We start from the raw sequence: 23,434 nt of genomic DNA, 5'->3' as shown, positions 1-23,434 counted from the left end.
AAATGAAGCATACTGACAACGTAATTTATGTTTGTATAGAATTTTCATTACCATCTAAGTGCAAATGACAGAATTTCTTTGTTTACTTGCTCGTTCGATTATTACGGTACTCTTAGTAATTCTTCTATCTAACTACTTGCAGAGAATAATGACTAAAACAATAATCTTTTAATGCGCACTTGAGAAATTATCGAAAAATACAGGACTATTCCGTAATAATTGAAAGAGATAGTAAGCAAAAAGAATCTGTCATTTGCACTTTGGTCATAATGAAAATGCTATACAGAACTTTTGTATCTAAGTCTTTCTGCTTTATCCGCAATTATAATAATAATGTCGAAGTAAAGCAAGAGCCGAATGAAGATTATTTATCCGGTTTATTCGGGGATTTGTTGCAAACCAAATTTCAATTTACGAACAGTTAGTAGAAGTTATATTTCAGGATATATTGTGTTTTTATAGAAAAGTACTACCAAAATTTTTGAATCTAGTAAATTACTGCTATGGAAATTTAGGGCTTTGGAGTTTACTCCAAATGTAATCCAAATGTTATTATAAAAAATTAACTTTTATTGTTTCAAAAATCGTTTGACAAGTGTAAGCTTCGGGGTTTAAGACAAAACACTATATTAAAACATGAACTGCAATGGAAAAACTTATAGGAAAACAAAAAATAAATTAAACCATACAAGCTATATAATACCTGTAAATACACCGCCTAATCACTCACAGACCAAGGAATATCGCCATCATCCTCGTCGTCCACATCGCAGCGCAAGCGCTCTTCAGCCGGCTCGATCCAACGATCGGTCGAGGTGACACCGATTCCATCACAGTCGGCGGCCTATCGTGCCGGAAGTTTACATTCAATCTCTAGCTCCGAGGGCTCCTCGTAAGTTCCCGCTTCCGTCGCGGTACTAAATCAGTGTTACCTTCTACTTTTTATCGTTTCCTCTGTTCATCACCATATTCGATATGATAATACTATATTTCCCTATTTGTACGTGTTGTGATGTGATGTGACTCACCTTTCGCATATTTAATCTTCTAGCTATTCTGTTCCAACACTTACTTCGTGATAGTGCAACTATTGCCAAATCTCCGTGTGTACTGCTCGCTTCCATTGAACTCTCCAGGATATTGTCGTAATCTTGACTGTGAACCTGGATATTGCTTATTGCATTTTCTCGTGATTGGATCCTTCACAGTGTTGCATCAGCAGAGTAGTTTACGACATTATTCACTGGAATTCGTTTCGACTTTGACCGCTGTGTGTTTGCCAAATTTGATCAAAATATTTGCTGTGTTGTCGGTTTGAATTTGCTTGCTTTTTGTTCAAATTTCAAGTCTTACTAATAGAACAGATTGTTCCGTTTTGAAAGTTTCCGTGCATTTTTTCATTGAAGAGACTCTATTTACATTCGAGGTACGATGTTCAGATATTCCGTTCAATCAGTTCAAGTCATCGCATACCTTAATAGTTTTATCATTATGATAGAATACACGTTTTCCACTTTTCTCCAATGTGGAAAAATTATTTATCTCGACCAATTCTATAATTTAGATCTACTTTGCATGGTAACGCGGTCCAGCCAGGAAATACCAATTCAGTCTCATTCAAAATCTCTGTAACCTGGTTACAGATATCATTCAAACAATATCATTGAATCTTTTTCTGGTTTGTTTGATGAACCGCACAGTGAAAAGAGCTGAAATTAGGATCGTTCATGTACAGCTCAAAACGAATATCACAACTTTTTGTTGTTCCAGGTCTGTTGCTGATTAAATCTATAACTTCAATTTTGCCTTCCACACATATAAATTTTTAAAAGTTTCTAACGTGTAAATGACATGAACTCCGCAATGTTTACATTTTTTTTTGTTTAACAGCTACGTCATATAATAATCATATAATCAATCACAATATAGTCTATAATCGCTTAATGAACTGCACTAGTCGTCCATCGGCTTACGTTAAAAATTAGAATACATGCATTCCAAGCTAACACTGAATAATATTTATAACACACTTTGTATAAAAACACCAATCTTGCACCTTTGGCTTCCAACTTGCACTGCAATATAGAATACAATAGACTAGGGTGAAAAAACTGCTTTTCCACTGAGTGAATCATCTCCTGCTGTTTTCGTGTGATTTTCCAACTGCATGCTCCACGACTCACCACTAGATTCTCATATATGTCAAACGTAAACGAGTGAAATCCGATAATCTATCTCTCCCTGTAATCCAGACTGATGAGTATTGTCGAATACGTCGTTCTTATTATAATTAGTACAATTTCAAATTCCCGACTGTGTGTGTGTACCAAGTCAATCTCAACTCAAATATTGTACTATGCACTGCGACTGTTCCTAGTTTCATGTACCATAAGCGAACTCAAATGAAAATATAATTCATTTAGATACTTCGTATTAGAATAATTGAGACAAACTCTCCGAAGGAATTGACAATCTACATGTTACACGTTTTTTTATTGAAGACTCATTTTCCTGCTTATTATACTTAACTTTTTCAGAAATGTAAACCTCGTTTCAAATTTTAGCATATTGCATGTGTTTAATAATGTGCTTGGTAAGAGCTATTATTTGGTGGAAGCTTATCAACATGTACTATTCTGAAGTGATTCTGTAGAAATAGATGTTCTCGGTTTCAGTCAGATACTTGAGATACCTAATCTGATTTCAAGTTGCGATAAGTGTTGAGAAAGTTTTGCATGCGTTCTTTAAGAAAAAGAACAGATAAAAGCCATTTTCATTTACTCAAAACTGGTAAAAAAGACGAATATATTTAATGTCAGCTCCGCTTGCAAATTATGAGAACAATTTACATGTTAAGTCATCGATAAAAGCTTGTTCATACTTTCGTTTTCCTTTTCATTTGTTTTCAGTTTTGAGCGATATAATTCTTTTTGCAGAAGTGACATTTTTCGGACTCTATTGTGGAAAAATTAAAACATGCATGCATTGAGAAAACAACTATTTTTGAATAACGGCTAAAAATTAGCTACAAATTTGAACTCTTCACTTAAATCCGGTATTTGTTTGATACTATCTTTACTTAATTGCGGTATTTGATAATTGTGTTGGTCCCCTGATGTCCTGAATCTTGCCTTAGTCGAAGAAAAGATGAATTTCGACAAGTTTGTTTAGCTGTTTATCAGGTATATAAGCTCCGAATGAGCGCTCACCAATTAGCGTCGATGTCACGCAGAACAGTAAAGTATAGTATTTTATGTTTTTTTATTCATCTGTCAACCATATTCATTTTATAACAGATCACGTTTTATACAATATAGTACGTTTTTGAGTCTACTGCAGTGGATTAAAACTGTGCTGCGTTCAAAGTTTTTTTTGCTACTCGTGGCCCAGTTTGCCGGTTTAATGCATAGGGCGTTGGTCTTAAAAACCAGTTGTCGTATACTCGAGCCCCGACCTGGGAGAATTCTTAGTGTCAGTAGCATCGTAGTATTAGCCATGCAATGATTCTGTACGCTATGAATCGGTTACGAAGTCTATTGAAATAGGAAGGCCGGATTCCACAAAAGGATACTTTTTTCCAAATTTAGACTTCATTTTTCAATATACACACAGAGAAAATTTATTATTTTTACTGGTGACAGAATTCTACAAACGATACACTTCATAACTACACTCTTAGAAAAAATGAAATTTACGCTTGACGTAAATTCAAGTATGCCGTAATTTCTTCGGTGATGACACAATATTACATATACTAACATGTAAATGTAAATTTTCCGTCTGTATCGATGTAAACTTCAGTTAAATTTACTGTGAAGTTAATGATATGACTTATCTTTACATGCTATGTATTGTGAATGTAAGTGAATCGCGACGCTCCTTTTATGTGCATCTAAGAAGATGCAACATTTTTTAAGAGTGTACCTAATTGTTCAAATGACGCAATATTCCACTCGCACAGAATTTTACACGCTCCGAGTGTAATTTGCACTCGGCTACCAAGTGCCGCTGTATGGATTTATATGTATCAATTATTCAATGAACAGATATGAGCTCTGTGGTTCAATCGAGTAACCGTTGTACTTTTGATCAAATTTCTTCGGTTCAAGTCGCGCTGCTGCTAACGATATTTTGTTTTTTTATTTCGGTCGAACTCAAGCCATGTAATTTTCAAATCACACAATTTTACATGTTCTTGAATAAAAATTCGAGCCCCGACCTGTAAGGATTCGTAGTGTCAGTAGAATCGTAGCACCAGCCATGCACTGGTTATGTGCACTCTGAATCGGCTGCGAAGTCTGTTGAAATAGAAGGTCAAATTCCACTACAGGAATGTAATACCAAGGCTTTGCTTTTTTGAAAAAAAATTTGTGTGTAATACAACGCTCCATTTATGTGCATCATATAAGATGTAAAATCACAAGATTTTTTCGAACTGTGCAGGGTTGCGCATAGGAACCTGACACTTTTTGTTCTCCGGTTGCACTGGAACCAAACAAGGGAAAAAGAAATCGAACACGGTATCGGAAAGTAGAAGAATAAAGGTGTATTTTCCTATAATAGCTTGTTTCCAGTGTATCCGGAGAACAACGCGTGTCAGGCAAGGGACAAGGACAGGTCAGGAGCCCAACCCTGTATATTACTTGAAGAGGGTTCGTTCCACGGCGTTTGACAATACCACACCACTTTTATACCACGATAATTTCTTCATATCAAAAAACACTTCAGTCTACGTGATGATCTCTTCATTCGATGCAAATCTCTTTCCAGCAATTTTTTCGTATATGCCAGCCCAAAATTGTCACTGCGTGCATGGGATTTAATCATGGTAATTTAATCATGGTAATGATGAGTTGTTCTTCATCTGTTGTGCGTAACTGTGGCACCTTCTTGTCAAACAATTTTTGACATATTTAAGTGTTCAAGAAAAATTGTGAATTGATTTACTTTTCGATTTTCTGTAACAATGGAATTAATTTTCGATGCACGAGGACGTAATTCGTAAAATAACTGACTTTTACAAGAATAATTGGAATATAGTTGGTTGCGAATTTTCCGTATGGCCGCCTTCTCATCTACCTGATTCACCATCCGGTTGGTCGCGGTCAAAAAGCAGCCTGGCGGAACAGTCTTCGTGGATTCGTGCAACGTGTTCAGCCCAATTGAGCCTTTCGAATTTCGCCTGAATATCGATAGTCTGTTATTCCAGAAAAGCGTGTAGTTCATGCTTTATGTGCCTCAGTTAGGTGTCAGTAATCCACCGTAGACCGTTCGTAGCACCCTTCGTTAAAAAAACTCCAAGAGCCTGGTCGTAATCCTGCCGCATCGCCTAAGACTCGAAGCCGTAGAAAACAACCGGTCTAATCAGTGTTCTGTACATCACCAGCCTCGTATGACATTGACAGATGTTGGGTCTTCCGTAGTCTAAAGTAAACACCATTTCCAGCGTGGATGCGGGTCTGGATCTCTTTTCTGGTATCCCAAGTACACAATATCGTTCACTCACATCTAGAGGGATAAGCCATGGGGGATCGTCAAACATGGTTACTAATTGTCTTTTCGGTTTTCCACGGTGGACCGGTTAAAGTTTAGAAAAGGATTCCTTGATTAAACCTAAATTGGAGCGAGTTTGTTCGGTGTTACACTAAAGACAAGTACTAAAACTCTGTCAAATGAAATGAGGTATCCCATTATATCATGCTAGAGTATAATCTAATCAAAAGTGATCAACAGGTTCTTTCGAGTAGATTTGATTTTTTTTCTGAATTGAAGCCATGAATGTAATCTACACTTCTAGTACTTCAGGTTTCTTGGTCAGTATTTCAATTTTTATAGGACCAATTCAAGTCGAATTATTACATTATTATGGGCTTTAAATCAACGTTCAATCATACTATCATATAGACTGTAGTAGAAAAAAATCCCACACCAATGATTGCAATATATAAAACTTTTAGAAAACGTATTTCGTACTTCGTTGTAGTTATGTTTCATCTTCGTTACATTATTCGAGTTATTCACCATATCCAGATGTCTACACGCTTACCTAAGCATTGTCTATTTGATTTTGAACAACGAAGAACTCCATAAGACTTTCGGAATTGCAGGAAGCGAAAAATTACATCCAACGTTTTCTCAGAGGTGACGAAGGTCCGAAACATCTTGCCATATCCACAGTCTGAGGATCTTTAGAGCCTAGCTTAGACTTCTGTTATTTATCCCAGTGGTCTTATGAATTATTCTTCTGCATTGGTGACGTAGAGTTTGTGCCAATCCAGATTTACCTTGGTTTGGTTACTCGCTATCGGTATATCTATCTGATATGGTCTTTGGACACTGTGTTTTTCTATCGCTCTGGTTGGTATCCAACGAACTTTTCAAACGAAAAATAACACGTTGAACTGAAAACAAAATAAAAAAGTACGGGTGTGTGATGTCAGAGACATAGCTGGATGTCGTGAATACGAATAAAACTGATACGATTTCTATATACTTTCGAATTCGAATTGATAGCTGATTGATTGTGTGAATTGTGATGAGAAAAAGTGCGCGAAGCAAATCAAATTATTTTGTATTTATATTAAACTGGTCATTTTTACCTTCGATTTGTGAAGAAGTAATCTTAATAATTCTTTAGTTTAGAGCCATTAGAACGGCTGATTTTATGTAATGTTGTCCACTTTTCGTTTTTCGTTTTCTTTCTCTCCAATGCAAACTACCAGAAACTCTGTTGCATGATGCAATCGCTCTTGTTTGAGTTGAAACTAGCGTGCCAAGTAATGCGAAACTGGTTTAATGCGTCTTCTCGCCTTGACGACCGGAAGGTAAATGAGGACTACGACCTGAGCCTTCGACGTTTTTAACCACGCAGAAGGAGCGCTCTCCGATGCCGCTGTTTGAATGCGTCTTCTCGCCCCGACGTCTGCTTCCATCCAACGCACAAGAAGAAATGATCGATTTTCGACCATGGTTCCCCTTTTGTAACGTTCAGTTGAAGATATGTGCCTGACTACCTCTAAATCGTCGTCCTTGCGCGAAAAACCCAAGCGAAAGCAAAGAGGTTTCCGCGTTGTTTTCAAATTTTGCGAAAACTTAATTTTTGAGTTGTTTGTGGTTATCTCACACTGTTCAAAATATTATCCTAAATTCCTGATAATATTTTTGATTAAATAGTGAAAGAATTATGTTGCTGCCATTAATACAAGTCGAGATATTTACGATTAAATTCTGCCCATTCTTCCATATGGTTAATTTTGAAAAGGCGCTCCATAGTAAAGTAAGTCGTATTCACGACAAAATAACAAATTCTCGTTATATCTACCCCATATAAATTAAAAGGTTGGGTTGATACAGTAAAATGTTCAATATACTCATGGCTTTAACCGGAGCTGTTGTATTGCGATTCTTATCGCTGATGTCCAAATGTGTGGTGATGTGATACTTTAATTTCACGACTTTTTATGCACTTTTTTTTTAAATATTGCGATTTATGATTTAATTTTTGAGATAACTGAGTAGAACAGTATTCTACAGCAAAGCACAGCATCGAAAAATACACATAGAAAAGTAAAGTCTTGGCATTACATTCCTTTTGTGGAATTTGGCCTTTCTGTTTCAACAGACTTCGCAGCCGATTCTTAGTGTACAGAATCATTGCATGGCTAGTACTATGGATCCTACTGACTGACTTAGAATCCTTCCAGGTCGGGGCTCGAACATACGACAACTGGCTTGTAAGACCAGCGTCCTATGCATCGAACCGCCAACCTGGGACAATACATATAAGCGGTTTTAATTCTTGTTGTGGATTCTAAAACGAACGCGAAATTTGATTTTCGCGAAACGATTGTGCGTAAATTGACGTTCTAGTTTATGCTTTAAGAGTCAGACCGGATTAAGTTAAGTTACGAATTACAAATAGTTTTCAAATTCATCTTTGAGACGCAATTCGATACACCCAAACAGCCGTTTACGAACACTTTTTTTACGTTACCTCTTTTTACGTAACTTCACGTAAGTCCCAAATAACGTAATCTTTTTTTTACAAACCAAATCCCAAATAACGTAAACTTTTTTTACGGACCTGCTTCGTAAAAAGAGGTTTTGACATACAATGAAAACGATTTCCGGTTCATTTATATTCCATGGAAACATTTGTTTAATGCACTTTGGAAATCTAAGATGACGACTTCTGGTTTCTTGTAATTCCTTGAAAACCCTTACAATATGGGTATTTTCGGAACGGGATTAAAAATGATGTTTAAGGTGCTTCTGAAATTCAACACTTCCGGTTTCTTGATATTCCTTAAAAACCCTTACAAATGGGTATTTTCAAAACATGATTGATGAGTAGATGTCGGAAAACGATGTTTGATCATCATCAATCCCGTCCCGAAAATATCCATATTGTAAGGAATTTTAAGCAATACCATGAAACCGGAAGCCGCCATCTTGGATTTTGGAACGACCCCAAACATAATTTTTTTTGCACTTACTTTTCACTTACGAAGTAAACCCCAAAATTTTTTTTGCGAACTACCTCTTTTTCCGAAACCCCGTTTAGTTCGTAAATTGAGGTTTCGGGGTATTCGAAATTCGTGTACACTAGGTTTTGGGGCATTTGCTCTCTCCGATGGCATGACTGTAATTACTTGAAGGATTGTGATGGAACTCCGTCAATGCATAAATCACACTGGTTGATTGGTTTTAGTCGAAACTTCAACAAGTTTTACTCAACCACCAAAGAGTGGAAAATGAATTCGTGTGTCCCATATTTTTCAAATACAGTCTTTATCATGTTCCTATGGTTGAAAACTTCAACTTTCTTGCAGTTTATTTCATAGTATGTTAGTAATAGCCAAACAGATATAGCTCTCGATTGTTTCATCGTCAGTCACTTAAAAGTGAACGAAGGAGATTGAAACAAACGTTAGTTTTTAATAAAGGAAATCATAGTAAGCATTGTCATGTATTTTGATAATAATACCGAAATGTTGTATTTGTGTATTTAGAAAATACTTGTAGTAGTACTAGAACTTGAATCAACTATTTTTTTAAACGTTTTCCACATGTATATCACCATGCATGATCCGCTTTGACCATTGATTGTAAAGAGTTTTTTTTCTTTCACTTAATCCTTACATCCTGTACGATTCGTATTGACTAATCGGGCATGTTTCTTGTACATAAAGGTGGTCACCATCGCTACGGGTGGCCGGTGATACGGGACCTCTGTCGGACTTCATCGAGGGCTTGGGACCAGGACAACTAGTCGGACGCCAGGTACTGGGTGCTCCTGCCTTAGGTGATATTCAACTGTCTATGTGCTATCAAAAGGGTTCCTTAGAAGTTGAAGTGATAAGAGCGAGAGGATTGCAGGTAACTCAATAGCTCCATCGTTTCCCACGCATAGACTTTCGTGCTAATGTTTTATTTTTCTCTTCACATTACAGGCACGTCCTGGCTCAAAAGTACTTCCAGCGCCTTATGTTAAAGTGTATTTAGTTTCCGGTAAAAAGTGTATAGAAAAAGCTAAAACAACGACTGCTAGAAAAACGTTAGATCCATTATATCAACAACAATTAGTGTTTAGAGAACCATTTGCTGGCTGCATACTACAAGTATTTATTATTATACTTTAATGTTTTTTTTTTCAGAGGAAAACTAATCTGGTATTCACTTTTCCAGGTAACGGTATGGGGTGACTACGGGCGGATGGAGGGCAAAAAAGTGTTCATGGGTGTAGCTCAAATAATGCTGGACAACCTAAACCTATCACACATAGTCATTGGATGGTACAAACTGTTCGGAACCACATCACTGGTCAGTGGACCACCTAGTTTGGGTCTATCTAGGCGATCCTCAATTGCATCACTCGATTCACTTAAGCTGTAAAACTCATTGACATCACTAAGTTTATTTTTCTCTTTTTGGTATCGTTTTTATCTTTTGGAGTTTGGTTTGGAACTGTGCCACTTTAGTTACGTACTATGAGTGAGGTGTTCAAAATAGCAAACTAGAATAGCTGCCACCGTCGTTGTTTTTTTTTGTCTGAACAAACCCATAGCTGGATGAAGCTAGAGCAGCAGTTTGTGTGTTTTTTTTCCTTTTCCGATAAACGTAAATTCTTAGATTAGACTGCTAACGAAAGCAGTGTTCTGGTGGAACGAATTTAAAACTATTCCAGGACATTTACATTTTCTACGACTGTGAACATGAGACGTTAGACTTCTCCCAAATCTAAGCCACAGATTTAGGTCTCATAGATTCTACCAATGTCCATCGCTTACATTCTGTTCGCAGATGCGATGACATTTGGATTACATTTGTTCCAATTCTAAAAACAACTTCGAAAATCCTCCAAGTACGATTTAGTATAGTTTAGATATGACCAAATATGTTCCATTCTATTTATTGTTCTTCTTAGTTATGGTTATCTTAGTTTCCTTATTTCTAACATGTACTAACAAACACTTACACCGGAATAGGTTTGCTCTTGGTTTGTGTATTAATCTTCCAATAGTTGCCCTGTTTAATAGAAGCAATGTTGAAAGCACTTTTACAATAGTGTGATTCTCATTCTCAAACAAATATCAAGATTCGATCGTTGAATTAATTCTGACTTGATAAATAGCAAAATGCAATGAGATTAAGCAAAAAACTAAAAGTGTTTTAGTTGACTATAGGTACGTTACAACTTTATGCATGTGTCTATACTTCATCTACTCTCAAATAGTTGAAATTCGATTGAAATTTACTTTTCTGGATCGTATAAACTAAAATCTTTACGTGCATGCTGAATAAATCGATTTTTGTTTGATTCATGCTTCGGCACTAGGTGCTTGCTCAATAGCGTATCCTAAATTCTGGCAGTTTTCGTTAACCTTTTTTTTTATTACCGACATTTACCATATCGATCATTACTGCTTAATAGGCTTAGATTAGTTTGACTTCTACTTTGTAGTTCTGAATGTTCATTCGAAGGGTACTTGGCAATTAGTTACGTGATAAAAATATAACGTTAGAGTAAAAATAAGGAAATTGTATTAATCAAACACTCACAACGCAATACTCAGTACGTAGAGCGGTCATTTCACTGTGAGCCGCTTTACTATAAAGCAGGTTTTCCGGGTCAAAACTAACTTTAGAGCTATCGTGTCATGCTCCTTGATCAAAATGTTGGTAGAATGAAGTTTTTAAGCTTTTTATTAGATGCAAGGTTCCGTCTAGTCATCACTAAATAGTCAACCCTTAAGTGCATGAATTAAGGCTAAATTTTGCTTCTGTGCACTTGAGGGTTAACATCACATTTCACTTCTTTTTGACTGATTTTCTAAATTTAAAGCTTCGTCTTTTCTTATTGTTGCGCATGAATAGCAGTAGATTGAGGATAAAGTTGAATAACAATTCGAAGAAATATTTTCAACACTCTTAGGTTCCAATATTCCCAGAGCTGAACAATTAAATTTCCTAAAATAAGCCATTTTCATTATTTTCTCTCGAAACCAAAGTTTTATGGGAAAAATGGTTACAAGTTACATATTAGAAACAACTCCTTTTTCTAGAGAGAAGCGAAATCTGATTAAGCAGTACAAGGAGTAAGGTCGACATAAGTGGCAGTCAGGTTTAACCAAATGCGTACCATCAGAAAAGTGAGGATAACGATCCGCAAAATAGCGAACAAGAAATTATTGCAACACTTTTAGATAACTATAAAATTTCCTATGATTATCAGATAAGTTGCAAAGTTGTTTTATACTTATAATTAGCTTAGTTTAAAGACACTAGATTGATGGATGGAGACTGTTTAGTAGAAGTCTCGACACATTCGCATCACATCATTCATATGAAATTGTACAGTCGTACTTAGAACCTTTTTCTTGTTGTTATTTCTGAGGATTCTAAGTTTGCATTAGAAAATTAACCTTTTTCGGATGGTGATAGAAAAAGCTAAGACAGATTAATTTCCCATGGAACTTGCAAAAAAATTGTACGCTCTTGCGAGCGGCCTAAACCGGTGGGAAACCGGAACGTTTATCAATTTCTCCTCTCCTCGCGACAAAATTGTTAAAGTTGGTCTTACACTTCAGGCTGGCCCAGAAATTCTTGATGGGACGCCACTGTGGAACGTTGGGTGGATTAGTCAGCTTGAGTACACCGAAACCTCTATTTACGAACTAAACGGGGGTTCGTAAATGGAGGTAGTTCGTAAAAAAAAGTTTACGTTATTTGGGATTTGGTTCGTAAAAAAAGTTTTGTGTAATGAATGTGGAAACTCCCAATTACATGGCCATTTTCGGAACGGATGTGACCTCTTCACTATGTCAATCTCTTCTTCCTGATAAAGGAACCTTTTCGACTCAATATTAATTTTTAGAATGTCGAAATTTAAGACCGTAACTAATCACTTCAAACATCGTTTTCCGTCATCTACTTATCAATCCCGTTCCGAAAATACCCAAATTGTAAGGGTTTTTAAGGAATATCGTCAAACCGGAAGTCGCCATCTTGGATTTCCGAACCACCTCAAACATCGTTTTTCGTCATCTACTCATCAATTCCGGTCCGAAAATACCCTCATTGTAAGGGTTTTTAAGGAATATCGTCAAACAGGAAGTCGCCATCTTGGATTTCCGAACCACCTCAAACATCGTTTTCCGTCATCTACTCATCAATTCCGGTCCGAAAATACCCACATTGTAAAGACTTTTAAGGAATATCTTCAAACCGGAAGACGCAATCTTGGATTTCCGAACCACTTCAAACATCGTTTTCCGTCATCTACTCATCAATCCCGTTCCGAAAATACCCACATTGTAAAGGTTTTTAAGGAATATCGACAAACCGGAAGTCGCCATCTTGGATTTTCGAACCACTTCAAACATCGTTTTCCGTCATCTACTCATCAATTCCGGTCCGAAAATACCCTCATTGTAAGGGTTTTTAAGGAATATCGTCAAACAGGAAGTCGCCATCTTGGATTTCCGAACCACCTCAAACATCGTTTTCCGTCATCTACTCATCAATTCCGGTCCGAAAATACCCACATTGTAGAGATTTTTAAGAAATATCGTCAAACCGGAAGACGCCATCTTGGATTTCCGAACCACCTCAAACATCGTTTTCCGTCATCTACTCATCAATTCCGGTCCGAAAATACCCACATTGTAAAGACTTTTAAGGAATATCGTCAAACCGGAAGACGCAATCTTGGATTTCCGAACCACTTCAAACATCGTTTTCCTTCATCTACTCATCAATCCCGTACCGAAAATACCCACATTGTAAAGGTTTTTAAGGAATATCGACAAACCGGAAGTCGCCATCTTGGATTTTCGAACCACTTCAAACATCGTTTTCCGTCATCTACTCATCAATCCCGTTCTGAAAATATCCATGGGACCGGAAATTGTTTTCATTGGATGCAAAAACTTCTTTTTACGAAGTTGGTTCGTAGAAAAAGTTTACGTTATTTGGGATTTGATTCGTAAAAAAAGATTACGTTATTTGGGATTTGGTTCGTAAAAAGAGTTACGTAAAAAGAGGTAACGTAAAAAAAGTGTTCGTAAACAAACCTCCGTTTACGGGTGTATCACATCGATATTCAGCCGCTTCATCTCCTTCAACGATCGCTTCGACGCCATGACAAGCTTTTTATCGCTCAGGGTAGCCCTCTGTCCGGAATCGGACTATCTTTTAATGCAGGAACGGGCGTATCCAGCGTTAATAAAGTTCCGCACGATGTCCGTTTTCGACGCGATTAGGTGTCGTTCTTTGAACGCGCACACTTTTGAACGGAGTTGCTTCACTGTTTTTTCCATCACGGTTAGAGTTTGACTAATAGAGCTGTCAAATTTTGTCTGCTGACTCATGTGTTATTATGATTGATGCTGCATGGGTAGTTTCGTCAGTGCGATTGAAGGTAAACACATGAAAAATCGGCAATTTTTGTCTATTGTTATTGGTCTTTCTGAATTTACGCATCACCAATCATCTGTAACAAATCACCAATTAGAGACTGCATTGTCCTGCTCTCAACATTCAGAAACGATCGCTATTATGGAATACTAAAGTCAGATAAGGGCAACTTACTTCGGCCAAACAATAAAGATTGACAATTCTTTTTAACAAATAGGCCCAATCTAATCTACCTTGCTTATGATATTCATAGGCTCGGCAGCCTCTGTGAAACATAGAATAATGTATTCCTGGGGAGTTTGTTTATAATCATTTGAAATTTATCAAATAACTTGGTTTTCTGGAACTTCACATACTAAAATTTAAAAGAATACTGCTACGTTTGAATATATTATCAAATATTTTTATATGTTACCTGATTCATTCGTTTATTCCAATCCAAACTTTCGGACTAGTGCTGTGTTTCTAATGTAGTAGCTTTGATTAAGTAGAATGAAAACATATGAGTAATGATAAACATATGAAACTTTAACGGTGATTGATAACTAGTGGTTGAGAGGTCAATAGCTGCTTAGTAACATTAACGCACATTATTTTTTAATATTTGTCATCAAGAAACCCCAAGAGATCAAGAAAACGGAAGCCATTTCCAGTGAACTATGCGCAAAATTTCATGAACTGCAAAACGAAATGATTGTATTTAAATTTTCGATTCACTTTCAGTTTCAATTATAGAAATTGGAGTCTTGTATCATTATTTAATTTGATTCAGGAGCTTAAAATTCAAGAATTTAGAGTGCATTGCATACCAGGAACTAAGTTGGGTAACTTTACAAATTTCTCAAGTTTGCGTAACTATTTTATCAGGATAAATAATTGCCAGGTTCCCTTTACACTGCGAGTTGTTCGACTAACTGAAACCTAACAATCCCACTGTTACCTTCTCTAATCCATTTTCAGTAATATAAACCTCGATAAACCTCAAAATAAGTTTCATCGGCGTACCTACCATCTGGTTTACAAGATCCGTATCCTTGTTTCAAGTACAATCCAAACCGCGTTAGTTAGTGCTAAAAAGCCAACAACCGATCGTAACAACATGTTCCAGTATAGGAGACTAGAATAAACAATATTATTATAAAACAGCGATGGACGACAAAAACCAAAAAAAAATCATCACTTAAACATACACACTAGTACGCAGAGCGGAAGCAATTTTCAGATTTTGATTCGCGTATTTATCAAAAAAAAAAAAAAACAACGTACATCTAAGGAAAAACAAATGAAACTCAAATCTGTGAATTTATTAAAACTAATATATAAAACAGTAATGATACAATTCATAAACCAAGGCAACTTGCAGCATCAGAAAATTCATGGCAAAGAAAGTTACAACTACTTTGTAAAAAAATGAAACAAATAATCAAGCCTTCCATTATATTTATGAAACAAGGAACGTTTAATTATTATTACTAAATTTATCGAAACAAATCTCTTGACATTGAGAGTGCATAAGCTCCTACAAATACGTCATTCCTAATCATTTTATTCAAGTTCCATCAGAAAAAATATAATACAAACAAATACGTTTACTCTAAAATAATTTCGCCAAATTATCACGCATTTTCATGTAATTTTCTCTTTCCTATTTCTCATTATTCTCATAAGACTAGGAACAAAACAAAAGCGACCGCCACTTAGTGTACAGCTGGTATGGAACATGAAAACCAAACTTTTTTCGAAAACAAAAGCAAGTAACAACTCATGAAACAAGTAAATTTGTACATCTATTACAACAGCTAAACGAGAAAGCAAAACAAAAATTGTACATAGCACTTAAACCTATCAAAGATCCAAACCAAAAGAAGAGAAGCAAAAAAGAGACATGACAACAAATACTGAGTATGGAGGAGAATAAAAATAAATCAACATAATTTTTGCCTTAGACTCCTACCTAAATATCGTGGATCGTGTAGTAAAAAAACGACACAAAACTAACACCCACACACACACAAATACGCGCGCGTTACGCCCTTCTACAGCATGATCTGGAATAGATCGAGTGAGCGATTATGCCAATCATCACGTGTTTCGTCTCTTTTTTCGTCTTCGGGACATTACTTGATGTATAACCACAGAGAACATACATCCCTATTACATTTTCTATGTGTGCAGAAAGCAGAACTGTCGTTTTAAAAACTCATCATCAAGTAGCAATTCGACCATGGAGGCGCTGCGAGCAGCCCAGCAAGTACTTGTGGGTACTTGTGTTCGAGCTTGCGTACAATGGATGTTCACATGTTCAAAAACGAATATTCATTTGAATGTTTTACACAGTTTCTTCAAAGAAAGTTTATTCTAGTTTGGATGTCTGTATTTTGCGATATGGATTCGGTAATGGTTGACGTTGTTATCGATTATCTTCAAGTATTATTCACTTGTTTCAAAAGTTAGCTGGTTGGAATATTTTCATTTTCAGAACCAATAAGCTTTCTATAAGCGCGTTGAAATGTTTACTGTAGCCCCTCTAACAGGTATTCTATTTAGAATTTTAGGGCAAACACTTTTTTGTAAAGCAATCAAGTGGATTTCCAGTGTTTAAAATTGCTTACAACGTAGAACGCATTAATTGTCTACAGTTCGTAGGCAAGTTTATCCATTCGGTTGGAAAACTATAGATGCAAATAACAAAAGTTGTGTAATTGTCATTTAATTAAATATTTCTGGTTATCAATCCAAGAGCATTGGCATTTCATATAAACTATTGAAATTTTTTTTGAGGTCATTCACCTCTTCGAACCAGGTGGGTTGCGTGAAAGGCGTCTACTATCCCATCACGCTATACTCGTCCCCTAAACTATTGAAATGTTTTTATTGAAAAACAATCAAAGTTTAATACGACATAAGGAAAAGCAGGAAGAAACTGAAATAATCAATTATTTTTGCAGTTTTAAAATTTTCAACATGTTTCGCACTCTTTGATTAAAATCCATGGCAATTTATTGCAAGAATGAGTTAATCATTTCTTGTCTGCATCAGAGTGCCTATTTCAATAATTTTCTAAATTTGAGCGATTCACTCCTAAATCGATATCAGCATATTGGAAGATTAAAAAAGAGCAAACAATCGAAATGTAGCAGTTATCTAAGTAAATAGAACGAGGCATTAACAAAAGAACTCGAAACAAAAAAAAAAACACGTAAATCCAGATCGAACACCTCGACGGCAAAATCGCTGAGAAGTACCATGAAATGTAGGTAAAACTAATTATACTAACAGGACTTCATCAAATCGTGAATGAGAAAGCAAGAGGACATTTCCCAAAAAGAAAAAAAAGACCCTAACGTAAAATATTTATCTTTAAACAAACCACAAGCCAAAACCATATCTTTAATATAAGAAAACTTTAACAATTAATTGACATGAATAAATTGAAAAATAGCTACATTAAAAAAAAAACGTTACGAAGAGGTATGATTTGAATGAACGCTTCTTGGGAATTGACGCTAGAGTTTCGCAACAGCTAGGAGAGGGATTCAGGAGAAGGCGAGAGGAAATTTAAGCAAATATTTTTATACTAACATTGTGGACTCTGTGAACAAATCAAAAGCATCGATCTGAAGAAGTCAGATGACGCAAAAGAGTGTGAACCATTAAATAAGGACTAATAAACTTAGAAGCTGTAACAAAAACGCTATCGACGCCTACTACCATTGCAACAAATTTGGTCAACATTTCCCGGACTCACTATAAATTAATTTGAATGTAATTAGGCGAAATGTTTTTTTTTTTTCAATAAACGCTTTACCAATCAACTAAGAAAAGACCAACTATGTATTACCATTACCTTAACCATTTAACTATTTGATTTTGATTAGTATGCATTTTGAGTATTTCATATTAATTTTCCTGGGCATAATCATTGTTAAAATTTATCAAACTCTAAAGCGTAAGTAAGCTTGGCATTTGTCTTCACCGTTACACTGGACAAACGATAGATTTAAGTCTCAAGAATGGAAATAATTCATCTAAAGTCAGATGCATAGTTTTGTTAAAGCTTCTCGTACATATAAAACAACGAAGTTTCTCTTTCTGCTTTTCAAATGGTGATTGCACATGTTGAAAATATGCTTTCAAAAAAAAAAGGTATTGAGCTATTTTTGTTACGGAATATGCAAAGAACCTTTTCGTAAAATTGTAATTTTTCAACCATTGGAGATGAGTAAATTTGTGTGCGTATTTCTGATCCGTCCATTGATTCTCGCAAATTGTTATAATACTAAATCGGCTCTATTTTCTATCCAGTTCCCTATGCGAAATAGTTTTTCCGAAGTGCTTAAGTAGCATCTGAAAGCTGCAAAGTACACCTGGATATACATATTTTACTCTATCATTGTTAAAACTCATTTTGATCAAAGATTTCATTAGAATAACAAATACGGAGGATTGTGTGCTTGGAACCAACAAGGCAGAAGTATCGAAAAAAAAACGCAGAATGCATTTAGAATAATAAAAAAGTACACAAAACAAAATACAACAAATGGCCTATTGAGTGTAGCTAATTTAGTTCTTTATCCTGGAACAGGATATGATTTTCAACTTAGCTTGGAATAACGAAATAAAAATGCTTTCAAGGAAAATATCTCCCGAGGAAATAATTTTCCGAAACAGTTGTTATATATCTATCATCGAACACTACCACTACCATTCCTCATAACAGAGATATTTTTGAATGACTACCAATCAGACCATTCACATGTAATCGGAAAACCAGATCAGATTCCTACATCCGAATGAGCCGAAAAAGCTGTTCAATGTAAAACATTTTCACTGTTCTTCAAAAACGTCGCTAGGAAACAAATAAACAAATATTACAAGATACCAGAAAAGAAGGCGGCGAGCTGGTTCAGGTGGAACTCCATGAAAATATTTGTATAAATTGAAAATGATAAGTTTTAATTATTTTATAAGGGATAAGTATTAGTAAGCAACTATTCAATCGCAATGGTAAACCAGAGAGAAGTAAGAAGGGGGGCATCAAACCAAAATATATTAATTTATTAGAGTTAATTTATATACATACGGAAATGATCAGAAGAGGCGATACATAGCGCGACTACTAAGGATAAATCAAATTAGAGTCAGAGAGAGAAGCATCAAACAGAAACAGAAAAAAATGAATTCAAGAGAATATTGTAAATTAAATTTCTATTATTATTAAACCATATATAAATATACTGAAATATATATTAAAAATGTATCCCCTCTCGGCTAAGAAAATGTCGAGAACGACAATAAAACTGTGAAAATTGAAAAAAATTAAACATGTTTATTTTAATTACTAGTGCAACCGAAAATATCCAAGAAGAGTCGGTTTATAGGGTTTTTGTACCAATAGTTATCTCATTCATAAAGTCGTCATGATGTTTTGCGCTTCACTAGACTTTCAATCAATAAGTTGTGATGAAATATTTTCGCTTCGGCTCTAAGAATTGACAATTGATTGATACTGCTGCATCTATTTTCATCTTTCCCTTAGAGTCACTGGATCGAACAGAGAGAGCAAATATCACTCAAACTTATGGTTTTAGTACATGGGATGAATTCATTAATTTTGGACTGGGTTGGTAATTAAACACATGACAACCCACTTGTTATGCGTTTTTGTCCCAACCCGGATGGATTCTTAGGATCAATAGATTTATATTTATATCTTCGATTTATATTTGGTTCTTGTTGGTTAATGATTTATGAGATTTTATTGAGTTTTTTCCACTTATTTTCGAACTGAATGTAATAGAAATTGAAGATTATACTAGATCCGGGTTTGAACATTTAATTCAATTAAGATGAAATAACTTCGAAGAGTTTTTCACTTGATGGACAGTAGAAATTATGATATCGACCGAAAAAGTTTGGGAACCACTGCCATCCCGTACCCAGGACTTCGTTTCAGGAGAGGCCCACAGATAAAACCTTTTTTAATCCACCTAGTCAAGTTCCTGTTTTTGCAACTTGAATAAAATCAAAAACTTTCTTCGGTATAAACTACCTTCACTTTTTCAATTTGTAATCAGTTATGTCAAGTTAATAAAGATTTAAATGTGGCAACTATGCACGCTACACAAAATTGAACAAAGAACGCTGTGTACTAGGCGGGTGCGTTTTCTTCTTCTTACGTACCAGCACGTACCGATGCGCACCGATTTTGCATCATTTTGTATGACAGTGTTGAATGCGCATTTTCTCATTGATTTGAACATATTGCTTTGTAGTTCCGGAACCGGAAGCCGGATAAAGATAAAATTCAATAGCGATCTATAGGACTATAAGACCTTTCGTTTGAATCTAAGTTTGTGAAAATCGGTCATGCTATCTCTGAGAAAAGTGAATGACATATATTTTCATTTTTAGGTGAATATCACCCTGTAATCCCGGAACAGGAAGTCGTATCGGGATAAAAATTCAATAGCGATCTATGGGACCATAAGACCTGTCATTTGAATTTGAGTTTGTGAAAATCGGTTCAGCCATCTCTGAGAAAATCGAGTGACATTTTTTGTCACATACACACATACATACATACACACAGACATTTGCTCAGTTCGTCGAACTGAGTCGAATGGTATATGACATTCGGCCCTCCGGACCTCGGTTCAAAAGTCGGTTTTCACAGTGATTGCATATATCACATATGAGAAAGGCAAAAACAAACATCTAACTAATAATGTTGTTACTTTATCTATCTAGTCCTAGACACGCATTCAGTATCTTTCATTTCTTAGAAGCGTGATTATATTTTAATCGAAAAAAATTCTGAATTCGCATTGAAAATAAATAAAAATTTTATTAATTAGTCTTATATTTTGAATGAGACTATGAGGGATTGGAACAAAAAGTTATGTGTTAGAGGGAAGAGATCGAGTTTTACTCGGATAAAAATCTATTAGCGGTACTCGGATTTTTTAATCTTGAAATCATGAACCATGCCTTCTCATGAAATTTCTTAAGCAAAATGATTGATATCATGAAAAATTTCATAAAAGATGTGTTATTGTGCATGATACCAATCATTTTACTCATGAAATCATGACTTATTATTCATGGTAGACCTGATTCATGATTTCATGATTTCTAATCTTGGTACCGGCAATGGATTTTTACCCGTGTACCATTCTTATATCATATAGTCCCATAGACAGCTGAAAAGGGTCCAACAAACTTATATATTATAGTTCCATATGATCCTATTTAATTTTATCGACATTCAACACCCAGGTATGAAAATACAGGGTGATGAGTGTTGAATATTTCAATGTTTCATTAGGAGTGACGATGCAGAAACAGAGAAATCTTCTTAGTAGCGGTCAAAATCTTTAAAACGGAGTTAACAAGAGTTTCTTAGAGATGAACACGACGATTTTCACAAATGTAACGAGTGTATCGAAAAAAAGCTATCCACATACATTTGTGTTGTACGCATGTATTTGTGATGGTTATTTATGCTCAGATCACAGCATGCTGTGCGTTTGGCTGTTAGCTTTCGTTTGTTTACTTGTTTGTTCGGTTGAAATTCTGCATTTTCAAAATATCGCGTATTGAAAGGGAAGTGAAAATTAAGGTTCTGGACACATGGCTACGTGAGAAGGGTATTACTATGCGAAAATTGACGAACCGGTTTGGAATTCATCATGCCAGTGTTAAAACCATCATTAATAAGTTCGGGGAACCTTATTCTTTGGATGAGCTACCAGGAAGAGGCAGAAACCCCGGTTCTTCCAACCCGAATCTAGACCAGAAAGTGGTATCCCTAATCATAATGAACAAATCAATGTAAATACGTGATTTAACTAAAAAATCAGGAACGAGTGTTGGAATGATCCAGCGTATCAAGAGGCGAAATCACCTGAAGACCTACAAGAAGCAGAAAATCTTGAAACAAAGTGTAGAACAGAAGAAGCGAGCAGCAACAATCGCCCGAAAATTGTATTCGCGTCTTTTGCAGTGTCCGAATGCATGTGTTTTGATGGACGATGAGACTTATGTAAAGGAGGACCCAAATACCCTTCCAGGTCTACAATACTTCACTGTCGTCTTTGGGGAGGATGCGAGCGATGCGGACAGGTAAATTCAAGTGGAGAAATTCGGTCGAAAGGTACTGGTTTGGCAAGCAATATGCACTGATGAGTCAATGACGAGACGTAAGCAACATGTTCCTGTGGTTTGAAGTCAACCATTTTTTACACTACTGGAACTATAAATGCAGAAATCTATCGATCTGAGTGTCTCCAGAAGAGATTGCTTCCTTTATATAACAAGCATAGTTTACCTCCATTGTTTTGGCCGGATTCAGCGTCGGCTCACTATGCCAAAACCACTCTCAATTTACTTGCAGAAAAGGGTATAAATTTCGTTGAGAAAAGTACCAATTCCCCAAATTACCCTCGAACGTTACTGGGCAATCGTGAAGAGAGTCTTCAAAAAAACTGGTAAGGCAGCTGGTAACATGCAGGAGCTCATAAAATTTGGACTCAAGCGTCCAAAAAATGCGATGCAACACTTGTCCGGAACTTGATGAAGAGCGTTCGATCAATAGTTCGAAAATTCGTGAGGTAATAAATAACATAAATTTCATCCGGTTTTCATTATGCTCAAGTTTAACCTCGTACAATAAAGGATCAATTTTTAGTTTGAATAAAATATCGTTTTACCTTTTTATATATATAAAAAATTGGTATATAATTCGCTCGAACTTTAGAAAAATTTTCCGCGGCCCGGAGGGCCGAATGTCATATACCAAACGATTCAGCTCGACGAACTGAGCAAATGTCCGTGTGTGTCTGTATGTGTGTTGTCAACTAAGAGGTCGAGATCTCAGAGATGGCTGGACCAATTTTGATCAAACTAGTCGCAAATGACAGGTCTCCCCGTCACCCATAACGCTATTGAATGGTTTTGAGATCGGATGTTTACATTCTTAGTTATTTGAAGTTTTATTTCAAAATTTTCAGTTTTTTTGACAATATCAGTCACAACTAACCTTGGAAACAGATTATGTTTTTAGACTTAGATTCCGCATGGTAATGGCTATCTAACAAGCCATAGATTGTCAAAATCCGTCCATTTTTAACGGAGATATCGATATATTTGTGTAAACGACTCTCCGCCTTATTCCAGTACTAGGAGTTTTACGCGTTTGATGATAAAGCGCTGTTTCGGAGCCAAATGAGAAATGATTTTTTATACAATTGTTTCTAAGTACCAGAATGACGGTGCACAGCATCTTTTTCCATGGAATTTAGTACGGTTCGTTTTAGGCAACATTATCGTTCGAGTATGACATGTAAACTAGATGGCGGCAGCATTTTCAAGTTGAAAGTAATATCATATTTATTTTGATTTAAACTACTTACAGTAATAGATGCTAGAAGAACATAACTTCCATATACCATTCGAATCAGTTCGTCGAGATCAGGAAATGCGTGTGTGACAAAAAAATTCTCTCAATTTTCTCGGA

The 23,434-nt window shown here is 35.9% G+C and overlaps 1 protein-coding gene across 7 annotated transcripts in view; it reads left to right on the top strand.

The window, feature by feature from the left end:
- LOC131428555 (regulating synaptic membrane exocytosis protein 2) overlaps positions 1 to 19,241 on the top strand; it is a 146,688-nt gene extending 127,447 nt beyond the window's left edge. For 5 of the 7 annotated variants that reach the window (XM_058592595.1, XM_058592593.1, XM_058592599.1 and 2 more), the window contains 5 exons: positions 733 to 892; positions 9,192 to 9,378; positions 9,453 to 9,620; positions 9,688 to 9,890; positions 14,878 to 19,241. In XM_058592595.1, the coding sequence (XP_058448578.1) occupies positions 733 to 892; positions 9,192 to 9,378; positions 9,453 to 9,620; positions 9,688 to 9,890; positions 14,878 to 15,043 (884 nt within the window). In that variant the 3' untranslated portion in view covers positions 15,044 to 19,241. The remainder of the gene's footprint in view (positions 1 to 732; positions 893 to 9,191; positions 9,379 to 9,452; positions 9,621 to 9,687; positions 9,891 to 14,877) is intronic. The other 2 variants (XM_058592597.1, XM_058592594.1) reach the window with 2 other exon arrangements.
- Positions 19,242 to 23,434: the final 4,193 nt, after the last annotated feature.

The sequence above is a fragment of the Malaya genurostris genome, chromosome 2, assembly GCF_030247185.1.
Source record: "Malaya genurostris strain Urasoe2022 chromosome 2, Malgen_1.1, whole genome shotgun sequence".
In the NCBI taxonomy this organism is placed as follows: Eukaryota; Metazoa; Arthropoda; class Insecta; order Diptera; family Culicidae; genus Malaya; species Malaya genurostris.
This window is presented reverse-complemented; position numbering and strand designations above follow the sequence as displayed.